The sequence below is a fragment of the Drosophila rhopaloa genome, unplaced genomic scaffold, assembly GCF_018152115.1.
Source record: "Drosophila rhopaloa isolate 14029-0021.01 unplaced genomic scaffold, ASM1815211v1 contig_155, whole genome shotgun sequence".
Taxonomy (NCBI): Eukaryota; Metazoa; Arthropoda; class Insecta; order Diptera; family Drosophilidae; genus Drosophila; species Drosophila rhopaloa.
The window spans coordinates 11,610,174-11,635,160 of record NW_025335034.1 but is presented as its reverse complement, the minus strand read 5'-3'; the positions used below and the strand labels follow the sequence as shown (position 1 = coordinate 11,635,160).

General features: G+C 36.0%; 1 protein-coding gene across 4 annotated transcripts; it reads left to right on the top strand.

The window, feature by feature from the left end:
* Positions 1 to 652: 652 nt before the first annotated feature.
* On the top strand, positions 653 to 18,919 carry LOC108039194 (glutamine--fructose-6-phosphate aminotransferase [isomerizing] 2). Of its 4 annotated transcripts, none has more exons than XM_044457032.1 (10): positions 653 to 804; positions 9,235 to 9,286; positions 12,887 to 13,084; positions 13,145 to 13,458; positions 13,520 to 13,661; positions 13,876 to 13,902; positions 14,090 to 14,113; positions 14,796 to 14,917; positions 17,461 to 18,300; positions 18,360 to 18,919. In XM_044457032.1, the coding sequence occupies exons 2-10, from the start codon at positions 9,280 to 9,282 to the stop codon at positions 18,732 to 18,734; spliced, it is 2,049 nt and encodes a 682-aa protein (XP_044312967.1). In that variant the 5' UTR covers positions 653 to 804; positions 9,235 to 9,279; the 3' UTR covers positions 18,735 to 18,919. The 4 variants fall into 4 exon arrangements, with proteins under 4 accessions (XP_044312967.1, XP_044312965.1, XP_044312968.1 ...); XM_044457030.1 differs by having other exon boundaries at positions 14,760 to 14,917; XM_044457033.1 differs by lacking the exon at positions 13,876 to 13,902.
* The last annotated feature ends 6,068 nt before the right edge of the window (positions 18,920 to 24,987 follow it).

Genomic DNA, 24,987 nt, shown 5'->3' with positions numbered 1-24,987 from the left:
TTATATATACTCAGGAGGTGCTCCTGATCAAGAATATATATACTTTATAGGGTCGGAGATGACTCCTTCACTGCGTTGCACACTTTTGACCAAAATTATAATACCATCTGCAAGGGTATAAAAATAAACTATAAGGTTAGCGCATCCTACTTCACTGATTCCAAAGATTCCCACCCAATTCTGCTGAAACAAACGATTTTTGAAAAATAAAAGAACCAAATATTACCTTTCGATCAATATGTTATTCGCATGTATTTCGGCACGCTTTCAGTGCAGATCCTTACAACATGGACTTACCTTTGCAGTCATATCGAAGAAGAAACCGGTACTATCGAGTTGTATGCGCGATTTTCCGATTCGGAGACGGCTGAATAAGTGACTAAGCTTATTCAAGTCGAGGGGCAACAGTTGGTTGTTAGCAAACTCAAAAGTGGTAAAATTGTAACTTTAAGAGTGTAGCTCGCCCACGAAGAGCAACCGCGCCGTCGAGTTATCGCCGTAAGAGTTGGTAACCGACTTTGCACGCTCTCGCTGGGTGTGCGTGTGTTGAATGGGAGTTGGCAAGACTCTTTGACATTAACGATCGCTGTGGATCGGGCTATCGGCGGTGCTGGTGGCGCAGCAGCGGTCTATAAAACAGCCGTATTTAGTGCGCGCTGCTCTTTGAAGTGGCTTCAGTGTTATTTTAACAGCGAAGTTGGCCAGTGCGAGTGCTGCTCGATCCGAACCAAGTCCATCCACAACCAGTTAGACAGCAAAGACCGGGCACTGCAACCCACTGCACTGCGATAAGTAGCGAATCAAGTGAGTCTGAGTCAAGTGAAGAAAGTCGTCATATGCTAAAAACGCAGGACTAACAGCTGTGCGGTTAACAATGTTGGCCATTCACAAAGAGATTCCATACTAAGTCCGCTGTCAAAAAGATGGAACGCGACGTTGTGCGCATTTTAATTCGAATCAGTGGTTTCGTTGATATCGATGCCAGCGCGGCAATCTTAAATTAAATTTTTGAATAATAACATAATCGGCAATAGCAATGCAGAGCAAACCGGCTCAAAACTCGAATTAGCGGTCAAAATTCGATGGTTCGTCTTACATAATATACCTGTTTGGGTACCCAAATTTTTTGAGCTTTTGTTAGCCAACCCAGACTGCTGTTGGAAAATCGAATGGTGCAATAGGCTGCAAAAAATTATTTTTAGTATTCACATTTATTTGACCCAGTGGATCAAGACCCAATTACTCCGATAAATTATATTGGCTCTGCCCCGAGGAAGTACACACACAACTGCCAAGCAAGCTGTGTAACCAAATGAAATTTGCGGCTTACGCCAACAGCATATCTAGTATGGTTTTCCAACGACAATTTGTTTACTTTTCTATCTTCGGTGAAAGGGTGGAAGTTTTCGAGAGCAGTCTCTATCTGGGTGATCCATTCTCCAGATGAACAAATACAAGAAAAATGTTTTATTTATAGTTTTTTGACGCAATGACGCATGGTCACAAGCTGATAACTGGCTAATTGTCACAAAATTGATATTGATATTCTCACCTTATGATAACCTTATAAATTGATTTTCAGAATCACCACCATTTTTTTTAAATTCAATATTTATTAGTTCAATACAATATAAATATATTTACCCCAACAAATGTTATTTTATGCTACATGCACTACCTTTAGTCTCTAGATAAGGTTGTAAATCATGACTTTGCATTTTTTTCAAATGGTAATATTAATTTATAATAACATTTATTAAGAAAGCTAAAATTGAGTTGTTAATTGCCTGCCACTTAAGTGCCACTACGCAGTACAAGATTCCAGTCATAGTATAGTTTATTAATGAAAAGTGCTTTCTTTGTCAATTAGTTTCCTACAGTTGGTAGAACTTCCCCTAAATTTTGCCCAGCTCACTATAAAAGTACAAGAGAGGAAGCAGTTTATTTGCCCACTTGCTCTGATAAGGTGATAAGGCCGTTAACGGTTTTTGTGATGGCTCTCAACTACTGTCCGAATGAGTCACTGACGCTAGATTAGTTTGTCTTAAAAATTGTAGGGGTCTAATAGCAGGTAGCAGAAAATCGTTTATTTGGATTGCAGTTAAGCATAGGTCATAATTATTCTAGGTGGGCATAGTCTTTTTATTACGCCGAACGCGTGAAAGCCAATTAAAATGCCAAACACACAACAACGAAATGGTTAATGGACGAGGGAGAAGGATAAAGGGAGTTATAAGTGGGAAAGTGGAATTATATTTCAGTTGTGCGGTAAGAACGTCAAGAGAAAGGGCAGATCAAAGGCGCCTACGTGACGCATTTAAATTCCTAGTTTGTTCTTTACCACGAGAAAGCACAGCCTACGGCTGTTAAAGCAATTGTACTCTCTTAATTGCTGGATTTTCTATATATATTGTGCTATATATGTAGCTTAACTTTTATATATCGTATCACTTTCAATTTCTCAAATGTGCTTTACTCGAATTACTTAAATTTTTTTATTTTTATATCCTTTAATAAAATCGGGACCAAAAATCATTATTTCTATAAAACTACTTTATAATTAAGTGTCTAAAATTAACTCTGATAGATACAAGCCTTAACTGCTTAAATACCTGGACCACTACCATATAAATTGATTGGGTGCACTGCAAATAATTGCATACTGTCTTGTATGTGTTTTAAGTCATTGAAGGACTTAATTTAAGTTCTTTTAAAAATTAGTCTACAACAATATTTTAGTTTAAGGTAACTGACAATGGCCCTCTTTTACTTTAATTCCAACTTACTTCTACCTTTAAATATAGGTCAAAAAATTTAAAAAAACTAAAGTCTTCAATTAAATCCTCTGTTAGCAATAGTATGAAAAAAGTTAAGGCTTAAGAAATCTATACTCAAGAATAGGAGAATTATTTACATTTTTCTTATTAATACCTGTAAAGTTTTAATAACCTTTTATCTTATTAAAGAATTCAGAATATTTAACTTTTAATTCTTGGCATATAAAAAACCCTTATTCATCAGTGAATAAAACGTCTTTTAAAACGTAAGAACAAAGATGGTTTTCTATGAATATAATAAAATAATCGCGCTTTTAACGAAACCTTTTTTGTATTAAATAATTAGGTGATAGGAAAACTTAATTTACATTAATCTTTTAATATTTTTGCGGACATTAATCAAGTATCGAATATTTGTTTGTTAATAAAATATTCTTTAGAATTCCTTGGAAATGAATGTCTGCAGAGCAATTGTAAGAATATGTGAATTCTTGAAAATTCCTTAGAAAGGAATGTCTAAAAAGCAATGGTAAATCCTCGAATAATTTAAAATTCTATTTAATATGAAGTTTTCATAAACGCCAGAAACTGCCATCTCACATTTCTTGCAATCTTTCATATATTCAGCTTATGTTCTTAATTTGAAGGCATATCTATAAAAAAATATTCCATACGGTGACATACATATGGATTTCTAAATCTGCAAAAATAGATGCTAGTAAACGATTTTAAAAATGGTCTCCTATTATAAAAATAATAAATATAGATAAAATATATACGTATAATTACATTCTTTTGATATGATAAAAATAATAAATATAACTAAACAAAATTCGTATAATTACATTTCCTATGATAATCATTTAAAACTTAAAGTAACTTTAAAAACCCGCAAAAGTTTTCGAATTTTTTCACTTGTTTTTTTTTCAAATTTTATTTTGTTGTTTTTCTATTTATCAAAATATTGAGATATAGTAATTATTTACTTTATCAGAATTACACTTTTAGTTTTATCAAAATCGGTCAACAATTTCTTAAAGCTGTCATAGAAACGATGGTAAAATGAAGCTCAAAATTGACATAGCTTCATGGTTTTTAGTAATATAGCCATATAAATCAAAATTTAGTCTTTTTGTAATAACTGGGTACATAAGGGGATATAGCCGAAGTTTGCTTCCTTTCTTGTTATTATATACGTATATTGGAGCTGTTGGCAGGGCAAGTGGCATTGTGTCAATTTCAGACGGGTTATTCGCTTCAAAATCATAAAATAACCAAAAAAAAAAACAAGGTAATTTAACTGTATTGATTCAGTTTTATAAATTTACCGTTTTTATATATTGCCATTAAAAACATTTTTAATTTTTTAAGCAACAAATCATTTTTTAGGTGAAACCTTCTTTATCGTTGTTCAAATTGAGTTATTATGTGTACTTAAGTCCAAATCTAGCCACGTTTCTAAATTCTTAAAATTTGTAATAAGTAGATTTTCAGAACTATATTTTCTAAAATATTTTCGGAAGACTTTTTTAAATTTGCAATCTTCTTACGATTATTTATACCCGATAAAATATTTTTAAATTTATTTTTACACAAAACGTTTTGATTTCAAGCAATAATTGCTGAAAATTGAAATGAATTGAAAGTGAACAAAATTTTTTATTTGCAGATCTTGTTAATAGTTCTTAAATTTACACATATGGTACCTAAAATCTTAAACATTGTCTGTTTTAAAACAGGACTCGACTGCACTACAATTATCTTTAGATTTATAATATATATTAATGAAGTATATAAAAAGTTCAATACATTCGAACCCATAAAAGTTATCAAAAAGGTAACAATAATCCTACTTTGTTGAGCTTCTTTTATTACCATTAGAATCTTAGGATCTTCAGAATCGATATTTCTAAGTGTGGCTTAAATTTCCGAATTTCGATACAAAAAGGATTTCCCTAACCCGGAAGTCTTTGAGGAAAATCAAGTTTCATCTGCAAGAAATATCATATTCAATCAAATTATCTAAATTTAATCGTTTTATTATATTACTAGCAAGCCAGTCCAAACCACTGCATTAAAACTGTGTTTGAAAAAACGAAATAGGTGAAAGATTATAAGATAATGTTACCTGATTTCAAGCTGCATTTCAGAGCCTATTATATTTTTGAGATGGAAGATAAAGATAGGGATAATTAGATAATTTAACATTTGTTTAACTAGTTTAAATTTTAACCTTTTATTATTTAAAAATGCAAAGATATTTTATTGAACCATTAATAAAATAAATAAACGATTATTTAGGTATATGGACTATTTTAAGGTTTCTTAAATGAGATTATCTTAATTGCGCCATTTTATTTTTAAGTCCAGGCCTAAAATATAACCAATAATTCAATAGCTACAGTTCCACGTTAGCCTTAAAACTCAATTTTCTACTGAGTGAAAGAGCTGTTAAGGCTAAGTTATTCAGCACAAAAATTGACAGAAATGCTTTCGAAGATATAAACATTTTTGTGCACAAGAATAGCTCAAAATGAAAAAAATGGGTTTTCTTGTTTTAATTCGAAGTTGCGGAACTTGAGTTTTAAGCCATCTACAGTTTCTAATAACTGCAGGACATTTTCTAAGATCCCAAACAGTTTGCATAAACTAAATTCTTTTAAAGAATCGGCAGGCATCATTGTATGACCGGGTAAAAGTTACGCAATTTTAATTGTTTTACTAAAAGTAGATCTCGAAAAAAATATATACAATCGTTGCCATTATTGCTTTGTCAACACTTAAATTTTCAATGGGTCTGTATTTATACCCGTTACTCGTAGAGTAAAAGGGTATATTGTATTCGTGCAAAAGTATGTAACAGCTAGAAGGAAGCGTTTCCGACCCTATAAAGTATATATATTCTTGATCAGGGTCACTATCCGAGTCGATATAGCCATGTCCGTCTGTCCGTCTGTCCGTCTGTCTGTCCGTATGAACGCTGAGATCTCGGAAACTATAAAAGCTAGAAGATTGGCATTTTGCATGTATATTTTAGGAGTTCCTACGCAGCGCAAGTTTGTTTCAAAATGGTGCCACGCCCCCTCTGACGCCCACAATCGCTCATATACGATTTTAAAAATTTAAATATTTCGGAAAAGTAAAAATGCAGTTTTATTGTGTTTATCAATACCTATCGAAATGTAGAAGAAATTTTTCAAATCGGACCATTCGTTAAAAAGTTATGCATGATCAAAGTTTCTATCTCCATCTCCCTCGCACTCCCTTTACCTGAGTAACGGGTATCTGATAGTCGGGGCACCCGACTATAGCGTTCTCTCTTGTTTTTGTATATTTTACCTGGTACATAGGCTATTTCTTTAGAAATATACAATTACTTCATTCTGTCGCTGTTTGGGAATTCAATTTAATACAAGAAAATTATATTCCTAATAAAAAACGAAATTTTGTAGCTTACGTTACGTTACCAGCTTAACTTTAACAAGAAAGGAAAGCTAACTTCGGGCGGAGCCGAAGTTGATATACCCTTGCAGAATACTCTGAAAATTATATTCTCCAAAATTATTCATATGATGCATTCTTAATACTCATCAAAAATCCCAACTTCCTAACTTTAAAAACACCAAAGTTATGGCATTTCCAATCGTTCAGTTATATGGCAGCTATAGGATATAGTAGGCCGATCCTTATGAAATTTAATAGGTAGGATTGATTGGCTAAAAATAAAACCCATAGAAAATCCCAACTTCCTAACTTAACAAACACCAAAGTTATGGCATTTCCGATCGTTCAGTTATATGGCAGCTATAAGATATAGTCGGCCGATTCTCATGAAATTCGGTAGGTCAGATTGATTGGCCAAAAATAAAACCTATAGAAAATCTCAACTTCCTAACTTTACAAACACCAAAGTTATGGCATTTCCGATCGTTCAGTTATATGACAGCTATAGGATATAGTCGTCCGATCCCGGCCGTTCCGACTTATATACTGCGTGCAAAGGAAAGAAGGGTGTGTGCAAAGTTTCAGTTCGATATCTTTAAAACTGAGAGACTAGTTCGCGTAGAAACAGACAGACGGACAGACAGACGGACAGACAGACGGACAGACGGACAGACGGACATGGCTATATCAACTCAGGAGGTGATCCTGATCAAGAATATATATACTTTATAGGGTCGGAGATGTCTCCTTCACTGCGTTGCACACTTTTGACCAAAATTATAATACCCTCTGCAAGGGTATAAAAACGACGTTATTTTATTTATTGAAAGTTGTTAGACAACATTGTAAGTTATTCGTTATTTTAGAGAATAAAATATGAGAAACTCTTTGCACAATTAGATTTGGTTGTATCCATATGGTTAATTCGGCCAAAAAGAGGGCTATTTTCATGAATTCTGTAAGCGATACGGTTAATGTCAGATCAATTATTTTATAACCATATTAAAGTACAACATTTAAACTACGTTTTCACTACGTTTTGCGGTGAACAGCAGAACTCGTTACTGGATCATCAGAAACAAGAAAGGAAAGCTAACTTCGGGCGGAGCCGAAGTTGATATACCCTTGCAGAATATTTTATAAATTATATTGTCCAAAATTATTCATATGATGTATTCTTAATACTCATAAAATGTCCCAACTTCCTAACTTTAAAAACACCAAAGTTATGTCATTTCCAATCGTTCAGTTATATGGCAGCTATAAGATATAGTCGGCCGATCCTTATGAAATTTGGTAGGTCGGATTGATTAGCCAAAAATAAAACCCATAGAAAATCCCAACTTCCTAACTTTAAAAACACCAAAGTTATGGCTTTTCCGATCAATCAGTTATATGGCGGCTATAGGATATAGTCGTCCGATCCTTATGAAATTTGGTAGGTCGGATTGATTAGCCAAAAATAAAACCCATAGAAAATCCCAACTTCCTAACTTTAAAAACACCAAAGTTATGGCTTTTCCGATCGTTCAGTTATATGGCAGCTATATGATATAGTGGCCCGATCCGGCTCGTTCCGACTTATATACTACCTGCAATAGAAATACAACTTTTGGGAAAGTTTCAAGCAGATAGCTTTAAAACTGAGGGACTAGTTTGCGTAGAAACGGACGGACAGACGGACAGACGGACAGACGGACAGACGGACAGACGGACGGACAGACGGACGGACAGACGGACAGACGGACATGGCTAGATCGACTCTCCTGGTGATGCTGATCAAGAATATATATACTTTATAGGGTCGGAAATGTCTCCTTCACTGCGTTGCAAACTTTTGACTGAAATTATAATACCCTCTGCAAGGGTATAAAAACCAAAAAAAAAATGTTTATTAGTTAATATGTTTCTAGAGGTAACTACGTTGAGTTTTTTTTTTTTATTCAATTTTTGGATTTTTAGTAAAGTCCAAAACGTGATTTTAGCCTAAAAATTCGATATATTTGTTATTATAAAATAAAAAATAATTAGTAAAAAAAGTACCTAAGGATTTAGGTACAGAAATTGTGTGCAAAATTTCAAAACGATTCGTTTAGTAGATTTTGCAGGATCGTGTTCACCGACTTTGAAATTGCAACTTTTCTGGAGAGCGTTTTTAAAGTTTTGGACATCGAGAAAACGAGCTAAATCACCTACGTTTAACTGCCCATAAATTCGGAAGTTTTACTCGGATGAATCTAAAATTAAATTCTAAAAAATTTAAAAAAAGAGGCCAACAAAAAAAATTTAAATACCATACCCCATAACGGGTTTTAAATAAATTGTATAAATTTGAAGTCAAAGTGCTTCCGATTTCTTTACTGATATTATTCAAGAATCTCTTTTTGAATATTAGCTTTGTTTGACAGAAATCTCTTTTGGTTGGATTCAAATCCCTCTTATGCAAATAAATAAAACCACTTTAAATGTTTGTAAGAAAACCAAAATGTAACAACAAAACTAGAAAAATGTATTATCTGCAAACAACAACTATTACATTTACGTCTCATTCCATCTAATCGATTTTTATTTGTATATGTAATAGAGCTAAGTCGATTTTTCGATTAAACAAAAAGGGTATACAAATTAAGCTGTATGTCCATAGACGTAAAAAATAATAATATCAAAGAGGTTTTCCGTACACGTTTAAAAACAACGAGGTTTTTGGTTTTTCATGTTATTTTATAGATAGAAATCGAAATGTAGTCGATTTGTAATAACTAAAAGGGTATATAAACTTCGGCTGGCCGAAACATAATTTAGATATACCAAAAAACTATTGGTAATGTTTTACGTGAATTAATTATTAATTTATTGATATTGGCCCCATAGTGCACTGTATTACAATTAATATAGATTACAAAATTTTTAATCTCGGCTGGTAATTTAGCTAATCAGTTCTTATTACATTATTTTGTAAGCTTATACTATCATAATTTATAATTAAATCTTTCATAATATTTTCTCATTACAGAAACCTACTAAGAATATAGTTCAAGTAAAATCCTTTTTAAACAAAATGTGTGGTAAGTAAAGAGGGTTATAAACGAAATTCTAAGTGTATACATTTTGCCAAGGGCTGTTCATATATTACGCCACAATAATTTTGTCAATTTTTGACCCTCCCTCCCCACCATATTACCTCGCGTAATATATGGACCGCCCTAATTACTAACTTAGGACCTAAAAACCAGGGAGGAAGATCATTTGAATATTTTTAAAAAGTGGGGCAGCTCACCATAATTTTAATAAGTATTTTTTTGATATAATACGAAAAGGTTATGATTATTATTTTATTAATAAGGGTTTTAAGAAAAAAGATTTTCCGAACATTTTAAGAAATGTAGTTTTTTGAATGAGTCATATTACCTCAAAACCATATTTTTCTGTCGAGTACTTTAGAGAATCTGAGGCCAACAATAAAATAACAAAGAACAAATATAAATGTTGCTAAGCTATATATTCATTGACTTCATTTCAATAAATATTAAAAATATAATTCACTTTTAATGACTTTTTTACATGGACTCATAAAGCAATTTTACTGCATGAAAACTATTAACTAAAAATAACAAATATTCAGCAGTCAATTTTTTTTTATACATTTCAGTTCCAAAAAAGTGTTCAACTAGAATCCACTTTTTTCTCACATAAGACCCTATTTATTAAGTCACCATTGATTTCACTCATGACTTTTAGGCAGCCGTCCTTCATATTGTCATTAGACTCAAATTAAATCAATTTTAAACCACAAAGTTAGATTTCTTAGGGGTGTCAGCGAAAAGCATGTACATATCTCTAGCTTATGAATCTACATCGAAGAAGAATGTTTGGACTATTTCATTTGTATTCCTTGTAGAAGATAAGGGCATACTGTATTCCCTGGAAATTATGGAACAGGTAGAAGAAGTGTTTCTGGCCCTACAAATTATGTATGTATATTCTTGATCAGGATCAAAGCAGTGTCGATTAGGTTTTAATTATGAAACTGATAAAAATTACACTAGAAATACAGGTTATTATTTATATTAAAAGATGGAAATATAAAAAGCGAACGACGTTCTAGTCTGAACATTACACCAGTAAGTGAGATTGATAAACAATTTTAAGTCGATTTTCCGTCTTTCATTTTTATACCCTTGCAGAGGGTATAATAATTTCAGTCAAAAGTTTGCAACGCAGTGAAGGAGACATTTCCGACCCTATAAAGTATATATTATATATTCTTGATCAGCATTACCAGGAGAGTCGATCTAGCCAAGTCCGTCTGTCCGTTTCTACGCAAACTAGTCCCTCAGTTTTAAAACTATCTGCTTAAAACTTTCCCAAAAGTTGTCTTTCTATTGCAGGTAGTATATAAGTCGGAACGAGTCCGATCGGGCGACTTTATCATATAGCTGCCATATAACTGAACGATCGGAAATGTCATAACTTTAGTGTTTTTAAAGTTAGGAAGAATGCATCATATGAATAATTTTGGATAATATAATTTACAGAATATTCTGCAAGGGTATATCAACTTCGGCTCCGCCCGAAGTTAGAATTTCCTTTCTTGTTTTTATATATTTTTCGAATTTTTTTTAATTTTTTAACAAAATTCCAAAACTTGCTTAAAATACTGTAATTAGTTCTGATTTTTATTTTTTTTTAACTTATTGAAATTTATCTATTAGGAATAGGATATTTACCTTAGACTACTCCTAATGTGCTTTATGAAGTCGCAAAGCCGATAAAAACAACGCTTTACTTGGCGTTTACACAGTGTCTTTTCTTATATGAGCTGTCACTTTATTTTGTAAAGAGTTATTCCAAATCAAAAGAACCACTATTTTGTTTTTTGAAGAAAGAAGGACGATTGCTAAAAAGTCATTTTTTTCACGAAAATTAGAACGAAAATTACAATTTGGAAAGTTTAAAAACCAATCAATTCAACCGAATTTGATCAAAATTCAGGGGATAGCTCTAAGCGCACTCACTTTGATAAAAAACCAGCGAATAAAAAACAACAGCAAAATTTTACAATTTTGAACGTTCTTATGGCAGCTGTGGATATAGACCTAATCGTTTTAATGACAGCTTTAGGATATGGACGCCAGATTAGCAAGATTTTGTAACACGATCAGTATATACACACAATAATACGATTTCAAAAAATATTTTTAATTGAATCTTTCAACTAAATACATTTCTTTTCTTATTAAAAATTACGTGGCATGTTTGACATGAAATGACTGCAATCAAGAAATTGTACTCCTTAAACAGTCCTTTAGGGTGAATATGTGCTATCATTAAAAGTAATGTAAAATAACCGTGCACAATTAATATAAGCATCCATACATTTTACAAAAGGCTTTTAATAAATCGTAATCTGGCTTACTGGAGATATCAGTACATGGTAGACGTTGAGAAAAACATTAAGGTCTCCTATGGTCCACTGATGTTACTGTTTAGAATGAAGCAGCTTGAACCGATTTTGAAACATTGAACATGAGTATCTCTACAGTAATAAAAGGTATTTTGACTACGGAAAGAAGAATATTAGATATTCCAAAATATTAATTATTCAAGAATATTAACTACTATAGCACCAAAACTTACAAGTGAACGGTCGCATCGGTAACTGCAACTCATAAATCTGTCTCGAAAAAACACAGTAGCAAATATCGGCGTTAGAAAACATAAGTAACATTGATTTAGTTTTTGGCCCTTTTTTTCCTGCTATCAGTCGCTTTGTTAAAAGTTACATTTGCGAATGTCAACATTGTATAAGATTTTAATAAACAGAAGTCGTGTTCTATGAGTATTTTCGAAAAGTATTACTATTGTTGTTGCTTCCCAAGATAAACGTCCGTCATTTTGACCATCAATACTTAGAACGTGGACAAGCTAATGTTACTCTAACCTGGTCCCTCTTTTTGAACGCGAGCAATGCTCTTTTAAAATTCTTCCATTTAAAAACTTAAAACTTTAAAAATTTCATGATTGTACATTTTTTTTTTACCAATAATAACATTCTATTCGTATACTATAAACAAAACTTGCAACAATGAGTATAATTGAATTTTACTTTTACTCCATTGAATGAATAAAGAAATTAATGTTATTTCCATGACAATTTAGCACGAGTGTGTATAAAAACAATACGCCTAGGTGTTTTTTATAAGTACATACCTGTTTTGGATTATTGAAACCTTATGAAAATCAGTAAAACATTTATTTACATTTTTGTACTTTTGTATTCAAAAAGGCGAAACAGCTAACTTATCCACTGGTCAAATCATACTTTGATTTATGTAAAACTGAAATAATAATTTCCTTAAAATTCTGGAAGGTATTATTATTATTATTATTATCAGAAACTAGATTTTTAGTTAGTACTCCAGATTGACTATTTCAGCCTCTGAGTATTTTACTTACTGCTAAAGCTGTCCCAAAATACTTAAAATGGCATTCACATAGGAAACCGAAGTTCATTCCGTCTTAAAATCCATCTCCAAACTGATTTCCTTGTAATGTGAGCTTTTCGATTAGGTTTAGCTTTTACCAAATGTTTGAGGTCTTCATTTTACAAATTTTGATTGCCAAGAGAACATGAATTTTAATCTCCACACATTTCACGATTAAAGGAATCTTTGCCTATCTGAATTACCTGACGCCCAAGTCGCGCCAGGAGGTCCTTGACCTGCTAGTCACGGGCTTGAAGAGATTGGAATACCGCGGATACGACTCCACGGGCGTGGCCATCGACTCACCAGATAACAAAAACATCGTGATGGTGAAGCGTACCGGCAAGGTCAAAGTGCTTGAGGAGGCGATTCAAGAGCGTAAGTACTGTGGTCTATTTAAACCTATAGGGAACAAGCCACGTTGCATTTTTTTATCAGACTTCAGCGGAGGAGACTACAGCGAGCCCGTCCTCACCCACATCGGCATCGCCCACACCCGCTGGGCCACCCATGGCGTTCCTTGCGAAAGAAACTCTCACCCACACCGCTCTGACGACGGAAACGGCTTTGTCGTCGTTCACAACGGTATCATCACCAATTACAACGACGTGAAGACCTTTCTGGCAAAGCGCGGATACGAGTTTGAGTCGGACACGGACACGGAGGTTTTCGCGAAGCTGGTTCACCATTTGTGGAAGACCCACCCCACATACTCGTTCCGCGAGCTGGTCGAGCAGGCCATCCTTCAAGTGGTAAGTTGGCTCTGGGCGCAGCTATATAGTCACCACCTAAAATGTAATAATCGTTGTGCAGGAAGGCGCCTTTGCCATTGCGGTGAAGTCCAAGCACTTTCCCGGAGAGTGTGTGGCCTCGCGGCGCAGCTCGCCCCTGTTGGTGGGAATCAAGACAAAGACGCGCCTGGCCACGGACCACATCCCAATTCTTTACGGAAAAGGTAAGAGGACCAGTGGGTCTCCGTCTATCGCTGCTCCCCCACATGCAGTTTCTTCACCAGCTATGTCCTTTGTCTTCTATCTTTATGTAAATAACTATCTGTGTTTCGTGTGCGCTCGCTACTGCGTATCTCCTGTTGTCACCCACCCTCCGACGGTCCTTCCCGACCTACCTGCTGAAACTGTGCCGCTCTTGGCGTCGATGTCGAACCGTAGATGACAAGAAGCAAAGCCTCGATCAAGGTAGTCACCTGACTAACCCGTTTGCTTTTCAAATCGATATTTTGGGTCTGCGGGGCATAATATACGCTAAAAAAAATTTTGCTAAAGAAACCCTCTCGCCTTTTCTCGACTAACTAATACTGATTTTGGCTAAATCATTTATTAACGTGATACTCACACTTTTTTTTGTTCTTTCGCATTTGTTTAGATGCCGACTCTGGCAAACCTCAAGGTAACTACAACTTTATTTATTTTAATTATAAATGTACTTGCTTGCTTGGTTTTGGTCAGCCTATAGTGCTAGGAATCCTTTCATATAAACTAGCACTTACACATAAATTTTTAATGAATGCTGGTTTTAATTTACTTAAGCCCCTTACATTTTTATTTGCATAAGATAGCAGTGCCCTAAATATTGATAAACATTTAAGAAGGATATTATTCATTTATTAATCATCCGTAAAAAAACTATAAGCATTAATTCTCTCGTATAGCCATAGTTAAAAAATGGATAAACAACTTTAATTTTTGGTTGAATATTTTTTAATCTGCCCGACATTGGTAATAATTCCCAATGATGTAAGATTTAAATTGCCTTTCACCGAATTTATTTTCATTTCATTCTACTTTTTCCTGGTATTTCCAATTTGATGTGGGCACCTACACTCAAACCCCATTAACCCACACACATGCACCGGCTCTTTTACACATATGGTGCGATTGCATCGTCCTTTTCCGTTTCCTTTGCCACTGTGAAACTGAATTGGCACGCAATAACATCAATGCCACCGCTAAAATCGACAATGTATTTGCAACTGTACATCCAACGCAACGAAACATCAATGCCACGCAATCAAAATGAAAAATTAACCAAATAGAAATTCGCCCACATGGACAATCCCGTGAACTTCCAGTGCTGCCGCGTTCGGAGAGCACTTCTGAGTTCATGCCTTTGGAAGAGAAGGAGGTAGAATACTTCTTCGCATCAGATGCCTCTGCCGTTATTGAGCACACTAACCGAGTAATCTATTTGGAGGTGAGAAATTTGATTGGTTTCTTTATTTTATACACATAATTTGATAACTCTTTGGAATCAAGCATAGAAGCCAAATTTATGCACAAAAAATAAATTGTAAATTACACATTTTATAGTACATTTTACAAAGGGATTCTGCAAAAAAGTTAGTAAAGCGATCAAGAATATCAGAATCATTACCCGAGTCGAGTTAGCCATATCCCTCCGTCTATTCGTATAAATGTTACACATTTGAGGAAATGGACTATCTGTTGTGTATTAACTCAAAATATATTTGAATTGGACCAATGTTTTTTACTATATCGATGTATAATTGATGCAAGTAAAAAGTTAACATTTGCAAATTCCTAATTTTTGTTAAAGTACAATTTTTATTAGGGTTTCAAACATGCATTAAGGTTTATTAATGTTTCAACCATATAGAAAACATGAAGGCAGACAAACTTTTAAATAGTTTCATCCTGATAGCTTTGCGGACGGCCAGACAGATCGTCTGGTGATGCTGATAAAGAATGTATATCAACAAGAAAGGAAGCAAGCTTCGGAAGGCCGAAGTTTATGTACCCTTGCATTTATTACAAATCGACTTCATTTCGATTTCTATGCCTATATTACTAAAAACAATGAAGCTATGTCTATTTTGCATTTTGCCATAATTTCTATGGCAGCTATATGATATTGTTGTCCGATTTTAATTTAATTAAAACAGTAATTCAATAATAATTAAATAATACCAAATCCCAAAGAAATAATATAATAAAAAACAAGAGATAACGCTATAGTCGGGTGCCCCGACTATCAGATACCCGTTACTCAGGTAAAGGGAGTGCGAGGGAGATGGAGATAGAAACTTTGATCACGCATAACTTTTTACCGAATGGTCCGATTTGAAAAATTTCTTCTACATTTCGATAGGTATTGATAAACACAATAAAACTGCATTTTTACTTTTCCGAAATATTTAAATTTTTAAAATCGTTGATAAGCAATTGTGGGCGTTAAAGGGGGCGTGACACCTTTTTGAAACAAACTTGCGCTGCGTAGGAACTCCTAGAATCTGGATGCAAAATGCCAATCTTCTAGCTTTTATAGTTTCCGAGATCTCAGCGTTCATACGGACAGACAGACGGACAGACAGACGGACAGACGGACAGACAGACGGACAGACGGACAGACGGACATGGCTAGATCGACTCGGCTAGTGATCCTGAACAAGAATATATATACTTTATAGGGTCGGAAACGCTTCCTTCTACCTGTTACATACTTTTGCACGAATACAATATACCCTTTTACTCTACGAGTAACGAGTATAACGAGGACGGAATTTAACTTCGGCAAGCCGAAGTTTTAATACCCTTGCAGACTTTGCCAAAATTGCTAGAATTGAAAAAGTAGCGAAAAGATTAGGGTATACACAAATAAATTAGATTTCCATAGTTCCATGTCAATAGCTTTTATACTGCAAAAACGTCATATAAAAATAGAAAAAAGGGATCTTTTTGCAGCCTTTAACAATTATTACTACGAAAGCTATAAGATATAGACGTCCGATCGGCAATCGCTTTTACCCTGACCAAGACATTCGTAAATAAATAAGACTTGGAAACATTTATGTCAATAGCTTATACAATGCGCAAAATATTCTGAAAAACATTAAATTTGGACCGATTTCATATAGACGTCCGATCGGCACGCGCTTTTACCCTGATCAAGGTATGCTTAAAAAAATACGATTTGGAAATATTCATGTCAATAGCTTTTACACTGCGCGAAATATCATCAATTCTTGCAATGTATATCCGAGCTATAGGATATAGACATCCGATTGGGGATATAGGACGACTGTGAAAGTTTCAGATCGCTAGCTTTTAAGCTGAGCTCGCAAACTGTATTGAAACAGACGGACGGACGGACAGATGGACATGGCTATATCGACTCCCCTATTGATCCTGATCAAGAATATATATACTTTATGGGGTCGGAAACGTCTCCTTCACTGCGTTACAAACTTCTGACCAAAATTATAATACCCTCTGCAATGGTATGAAAATATACATAAATCTTTATATATTTCCATATCTGCAGCGTATAGAATTTATTTATTTGATACGAATTTTTCCCCATCAAACTGGTGTAGCAATGTTGTCTGCGCATTCAAATAAACATTAAATGAATTAACATCCTAAAATTTCACTTTTAGCTATAATTAAGAAACTATTTACTTCGAAAAATTTGGACAAGGAAAATTAATTGGGCCTTGAAAATAAATTTTTAACGACGTATATCTTTGGGCGTTCGAAGTGAAACCAATTATTTATTTTATATCGAGCTGCATGTCCAAAAACAAACAAAGTGACACCCATTTGAAATTTGAAGAGAGATTAAAAGCGATATCTTTCGATCGGTAAATCAATCGTTCCGTTCCGATCATCACAGCGAATTTTTTTTATGCGTACATCACTTTCGCACACTCCCCCGGTGCGCATTGTTACTAATGTACTGCCGTCCAAAGTGATAATATATAAAAACTTTTTCTTTAGGACGACGACGTGGCCGCAGTTCGTGATGGAACGCTGAGTATCCATCGCCTAAAGAAGAGCCTGGATGACCCGCATGCCCGCGAGATCACCACATTAAAGATGGAAATCCAACAAATCATGAAGGGAAACTATGACTACTTCATGCAGAAGGAAATCTTCGAGCAGCCAGACTCCGTGGTCAACACGATGCGCGGCCGCGTTCGCTTTGACGGTAACGCGATTGTTCTCGGCGGTATCAAGGACTACATTCCGGAGATTAAACGCTGTCGCCGTCTTATGCTGATTGGGTGTGGTACTTCTTACCACAGCGCCGTAGCCACCAGGCAGCTGCTCGAGGAACTAACTGAACTTCCTGTAATGGTCGAGCTGGCGTCTGACTTCCTGGACCGCAACACACCAATCTTCCGCGACGACGTCTGCTTCTTCATATCGCAGTCCGGCGAGACCGCCGACACCCTAATGGCTTTGCGCTACTGCAAGCAGCGGGGAGCCCTGATCGTGGGCATCACAAACACAGTGGGCAGCAGCATCTGCCGCGAATCGCACTGTGGAGTCCATATAAACGCTGGTCCGGAGATTGGAGTGGCCTCTACTAAGGCATACACTTCGCAATTCATTTCACTGGTGATGTTCGCGCTGGTTATGTCCGAAGATCGCCTCTCCCTGCAGCAGCGACGTCTGGAGATCCTGCAGGCGCTGTCCAAGCTCGCAGACCAGATCCGGGCCGTTCTCAAGCTGGACTCGAAAGTTCAAGAGCTGGCAAAGGACCTTTACCAACACAAATCGCTACTGATCATGGGTCGCGGCTACAATTTCGCCACCTGTCTGGAAGGTGCCCTGGTAAGAAAACATGCCTTCCGCACAATGATTTTCTCTATCCCTGTCGAAACGCTTTTCAGAAAGTCAAGGAGCTGACCTACATGCACAGCGAGGGCATCATGGCCGGTGAACTGAAGCACGGGCCGCTGGCCCTCGTGGACGACTCCATGCCAGTTCTAATGATCGTTCTACGGGACCCCGTTTACGTCAAGTGCATGAACGCCCTGCAGCAGGTCACATCTCGCAAGGGATGCCCGATTATCATCTGCGAGGAGGGAGACGAAGAGACCCAGGCTTTCTCCTCCCGGCACCTGGAGATCCCCCGCACCGTTGACTGTCTGCAGGGAATTCTCACCGTAATCCCCATGCAACTCCTATCCTATCATATTGCAGTATTGCGCGGGTGCGACGTTGACTGCCCCAGAAACCTGGCCAAGTCCGTGACGGTTGAGTAAGGAAACTTAAAATTCAGAACGCCAACTGGTCGGACTCCGCTTGACTCAATAATTGATAATCTCCATATAAAGCGGTTACACCACACATTTTATACCAATATATTGATCTATTTCCATTTTTATGCATACTCACCAAGAAACAGAAACTTTATTAAAATTTAATTTCTTAAATGAATTAAAATTAATTCGGTGCATATTCATTAAGGGCTTCTGATACTTAACTTTGAAACCTCAAAAATATTAATTATACCGATATAGGTAATATCAGGACTGCGAATATTAGTAATGAGATTGATAAATTCATAAGCCAAAAAGTAATTTACACGAAGGTAGAAGTATAGAAATATATTTTTTGAGATTAGCTTTTAATCCTGCGAAGTCCACTCACTCGCTAAACAGGCTGAACACATTTCGCATTACACTGGTCGGTGTTCCCATCAAGCACTCTGCCTTGGGCTTACCACAGACAGGCGACTTACCTGGAAGCAGCATATTGGGGCTGCCTGTTTTTTCACTCGGTAAAAGCCAGGAAGACAAGATGGCTTCTTCTTTTTAAGGCTATTTTGACGCCTAGCCTTTCTCGGGAATCTATACGACACGTTTCAGAACAAGACTCCTCTCACTTACAAACCTATTCAGACTAAAAAGATTACACCCATCTGACAATTGGATACTTGGATGGCTCGCTAGTGGGAGACTCATTCCTGACTCTTAGTCTGAAACAGTGCACAAAACTGAAAGTAGACTTTTTCTTGTAAGCTACCAGTGAACACTATAAAGCGTGAAGGCGAATTACATTTCCAAAGCACACTATTAATAAAACCATTGGTTTTGGAGATTAAAAAATAAGTAATAGAAATCTATTTCGATTTACAGCACCTGCTAAAAAACTCAACTTTATTTTTGTAGCATAGCACTCAACTCGAAATTTAATTGCAAGAGTTTTTTCGGTAATACCATAGTTTACAGTACTTAGCGATATCGATTTTTTAAGAATAACAACAAGAGAAAAAACCACCACAAAATACGTAGACAAGATGCTTTGTATAATTTAACATTTTGTGGTTATTTTTAACACCAAATTTCTATTGTGTAATATTATTCAAAAATTCAGTCTTTGAAGCATTACAATTATCAACTAAATCGATAGTATTCTCGTATTTGCTTAGCCCTTTTTTTTTACTTTTTCTTTATGTAGTTCATTTACACGATTGGCGAGCTTGTGAAAATGTTCTTGTGAAAATTCTAAAAAGTATCGGTTTTTATGGATAATTTGTGTCGCAAACCTGTTTTTATTTCGATGAATCTAAATTTTGCAAAAAATACATTTTAATATGAACACCATGAATGAGTAGAAGAGGTGCATTAAATTGTTATGGCTTAAAACTACAAGATAATTTAGTCTGAAAATGCCATTTTGTTAAATAAAAACCTTTAGACACTACATATATGTGTGATTTTTAAGCTTTTTGGTTTAGTATTTTAGTTTATTTGTAGTTTAGATTTGGTTAATAGGACCGTACTCGTCAAAGGCTCGAACTCAACTCCTCCTCCGTTTCTCGTCGTTCGTCTTTCATCTCCCTTACATCTCGTCTTTCTTCTTTACTTTTTATATCGTTCTTGCATTTCGTCGTTCGTTTCGTTCAGCACAAAAAGGTTGTTGTCTAGGGTAAACTTATTGTGGAATGATTGCTTCCCAAAGCAGACACACCCCACACACCCCAATTTCGCCTCGAATTCATCTTCGTCGTCATCAGCGATTTCAGTATTCAGCACAAGTCAAAGAATTAATGGGACCATAAAAATTGACGATCTTCTTGACATCGTTCGGGTTATTGCCTTTGAATGACAATCTAGTACGGACCCAAGTATTTAGGTTTCAACTTCACGCCCCCGACAAATTGTGTCATTTTAATTGCGACAATATCACCGGCGTATACTGATTGGCTTGCTTGGTCTTTCTATTTTCGTCCTGGACCATAGAAATTTGAGTCTTAGCTTTGCTTTTCAAATCGGTTCGCTCGTTACAGTTCGCTGCTATCGCCTCCTTGTTGATCAAGCTTGTAGCTTGATGTCCTCTTTCGAATGCAATTTGCAGCCTATCAAATGCTCGAATGGAGCTGTGGCGATCGATCTAGGAAATGTGCTTATACCACTTGGTAGTTGCGTTCAATCTCTCGACTTGCCCATTCACGCGTGGGAGTACTGTGGTCGTCTTGATGGGTTTGATGTTTTCTTCGTCGCATTACTTTAAGAAGTCCTGCAAACCCTGCAGACCCTCTATCGGAATTGATGGTGGCAGGGTTGCCAAATACTGCAGTTTGTACGTCGTTCGAGGAAGTCGATTTAGCAGAACTTGGTAAACGAATCCACAACGGCTAAGATGTGCTTGTAGTCTTTATTGGCGGAATCTAACGGACCTAAAAAATCCACATGAAGCAAGTAGACGTCTCCTTTGTCCAGAAGAAGCAATAGTTCCGGATCGATGCTCATAATCGTAAAAATAGGACCCAGCGAGCGACACGTGTGCAAAGACTTTGCTTCTCCAAAGTTTTTGTGAAGGCGTTGCAGTCGGGAATGATTTTAATGTGCCTATCAGATATTTCAGGGATTTGATAAATCTCTTTTTTTTTATAATATGGCCGAGGAACTGTATTAGCTTTTTTAAAAAATGACATTTTTTTAGATTCAACTCGATATCATAACTGAACAGGTGTCAATAACCTCCCTCAGGTTAAGCAATGCGATTTCTTCATCCATAACCGGAATGATGCCGTCATCGATGTAAGACATAACGATGCTTTTACGAGTCAGCTCACGAAAAATTGCGTTAAATTGGAAAACGCCAGGAGAGTTTGAAAGTCCAAAAAGTACCTATAACGAGGACGGAAGCTAACTTCGGCAAGCCGAAGTTTTAATACCCTTGCAGACTTTGCCGAAATTGCTAAAAGTGAAAAAGTAGCGAAAGGAATAAGGTATACATAAGTAAACTAGATTTGCATCGTTTCAAGTTAATTGCTTTTATACTGCAAAAATGTCATATACAAATAGAAAAAAAGAGATACTTTCGCATCCTTAAACAATTTTTCCTATCTCCTTTAAGATATAGACTTCCGAGCGGCAAGCGTTTTTACCCTAATCAAGATATGCGTAAATAAATAAGAATTGGAAAAATTTATGATAGTAGCTTACACAATTCGCGAAATATTCTGATAATCATCAAACTTGGACCGATTTCACCCTATTGTTCCTATAGGAGCTATAGGATATAGACGTCCGATCGGCACGCGCTTTCACCTTAATCAATGTATGCATAAAAAAATACAATTTGGAAAGATTCATGTCAATAGCTTGTATACTGCGCGAAATATCCTAAAAATAATTAAATATTAACCGATTTTACCCTTTTGTTCCTATGGGAGCTATAGGATATAGACGTCCGATCGCCACGCGCTTTTACCCTGATCATGGTACGCATAAAAAAATAAGATTTGGAAAGATTTATGTCAATAGCTTTTACACTGCGCGAAATATCTTCCATTCTTGCAAGTTATATCCGATTGTTCCTATGGGAGCTATAGGATATAGACATCCGATCGGGCCGGTTTTCAAACTTGATCTGCGTACACTTGTTTTAGGACGAGTGTGAAAGTTTCAGATCGCTAGCTTTTAAACTGAGCTCGCAAACGGTATTGAAACAGACGGACAGACGGACGGACGGACAGACGGACAGACGGACATGGCTATATCGACTCCCCTATTGATCCTGATCAAGAATATATATACTTTATAGGGTCGGAAACGTCTCCTTCACTGCGTTACAAACTTCTGACCAAAATTATAATACCCTCTGCAAGGGTATAAAAACTGATATTCTCTACTTTGAGTGACAAAGGATGTGTATTTTCTGCTGGGCTCTGAGACAGGAACATTAAAAAATCAATTTTTCTAATCGATACTATGGCAATTTTTTTTACTTGCCGAACCGACCGAGGGGCGCAGCCGTGTATCGTACGGCACGATTCGCGAGAAGATAGACGGGAGATAAGAAAATATAGGTAAAAGTCCGGGGAAAAAAGTAATAATAAGATCAAGAGAGTCAAGATTTGAGACTATAGGAAAAAGTCTATTATAGTCAGAACATAATACTCTGAAAGGCTCATGCAAGGCATAGTTAGATCCACAATGATTTAATATTAGGGGAATATAATTTCTAGTTAATCTACTTGGCACAGAAAAGTTAAGCCGACTTATCAAGTCGGGGCAGTCAATATCACCATGTATAAGGTTATAAATAAAGATAGTACCAAGCATCGTTCTACGGTTGGCTAGGGAGGGTAAATTAATCAACAGAAGTCTACTAGAATAAGAAGGAAGTTAAGATTTGCATCCCAGTTTAGGCGCCGTAAAGCAAAAAGAAGAAAGTTATGTTGTACAGATTCAATACGACCAATATGTATTCCGTAATGTGGACTCCAGACGGGAGACCCATACTCCAGAATCGGACGGACTAGCGAAAAAAATAAAGTTTTAGTTAAATAAGGATCATCGAATTCTTTTGACCACCTTTTAATAAATCCAAGCACTCCTCCGGCTTAATTAACCATGGACGAAATGTGGTTAGAAAATTTTAGTGATTTTGTGATTATTCTATCAGGTACTTGTGTCGATTATCTCATCGATTGTAGGATGATATGATGGATCTACAAGTTGCGTACGTGGTGCTACCCTGGACAGAAAAACATCATCAGGATTTAACAAAATACACAAATCAAGTAGGCGAATTTCGAACACGGTTTACTTGAGATAGGCCAAATCATGCTGTGCTATAGGTAGTAAGACATTCAATCCATCCCCTGTAGACCACGTAACTCCAGATATATAAAAATCTACTAGAACTACCAGCTGATCTTATCGGAAGGATCAATTTGACCAAACTTAAAGCGTAATTCTGATAAAGTATAAAATAATTACCATATCTCATAGGAATATTTTGATAAATAGAAAAACATAAAAATAACAATTTTTTTAAATTTTTATTTTTTATAATTTTTAAATTTTGCACAGAAACGGACGACTCTCCTAGGGATGCTGATCAAGAATATACATATATTTATAGGATCGAAAATGTCTCCTTTAATGCGTTGCAAACTTTTGACTGAAAATTTAATACCCTCTGCAAGGGTATAAAAATGTATGGGTTCTCGACCAATACCACGTATAGTCGTATTACATAAAAGTATTAATTAATTTTATATTTAATATGACACAAAGGCTTGTTTTTTCTTTACAAATATAACAAGAATATATATACTTTATAGGGTCGGAAACGCTTCCTTCTACCTGTTACATACTTTTGCACGAATACAATATACCCTTTTACTCTACGAGTAACGGGTATAAAAATTACAACAACCACGACGGCCTTTGCTGAGGAATATGAATGGCGCTTTCATCCATTAAATTTTGAAGATGTCGATGAAACCCTAGCATTCCTAAATGCACTCTCCTCGGCAATCGTGCCTATTCCTCATGTAAGTCCGGAAGAGGTCTGTCTTCAAATTCGCAAGCTGCGACGGAGTAAGGCTCCATGTTTCGCCGGCATCGACAGCAGAACTGCCGAGAAAGTATATAATTTATGTTTTTCGGTTCGGAATACAATAAAAAAAGCGATTTTTATTTTAATATATAGCGGAGTCTTTATTGGTAAAGTTCTTTCAAGTTATTTCCCTAATCTTAAACTAATTTTACAAAATGCATTTTTCTTATTACTATGGTTTCTACCGGTGACAGCGCGCGAGCATCAAAAGTGGACTTTGATTAGTTTTTTTTTTTTTATATTTTAGAACACGCCACACAAGGATGGACTTTGTTTTCGTGTATTGAACAATTATTTCTAAAGATCCCAAAAATGCGGGTAGCGGGTGCTCCATTCTTGGGCAAATCAGGTTCGGTTATAGCCGGTCAAAAGTTAATCAGCATGTTGTGAGCAGACGTTCCCGGTATCGACTTGAGGATTTACTAATCGTCTCCGTTACCGTCGGCACTCCCGTGTCCTGGAATATAACTCGGTTTTCTACATAATGGTGCCACTTCACGTCCAGCATCCTCCTGAGAGCCTTTGTTTGCACCCTTTTTAGTGACGAATCACAGGCCGTTCCCCAGCAAGTGATTCCCCTGTTTTAAGTTGGAAGGACAATAGCCTTAAAAAGACGCACCTTGGCTTCAAGACGCACCTTGGCCTGATGGGATG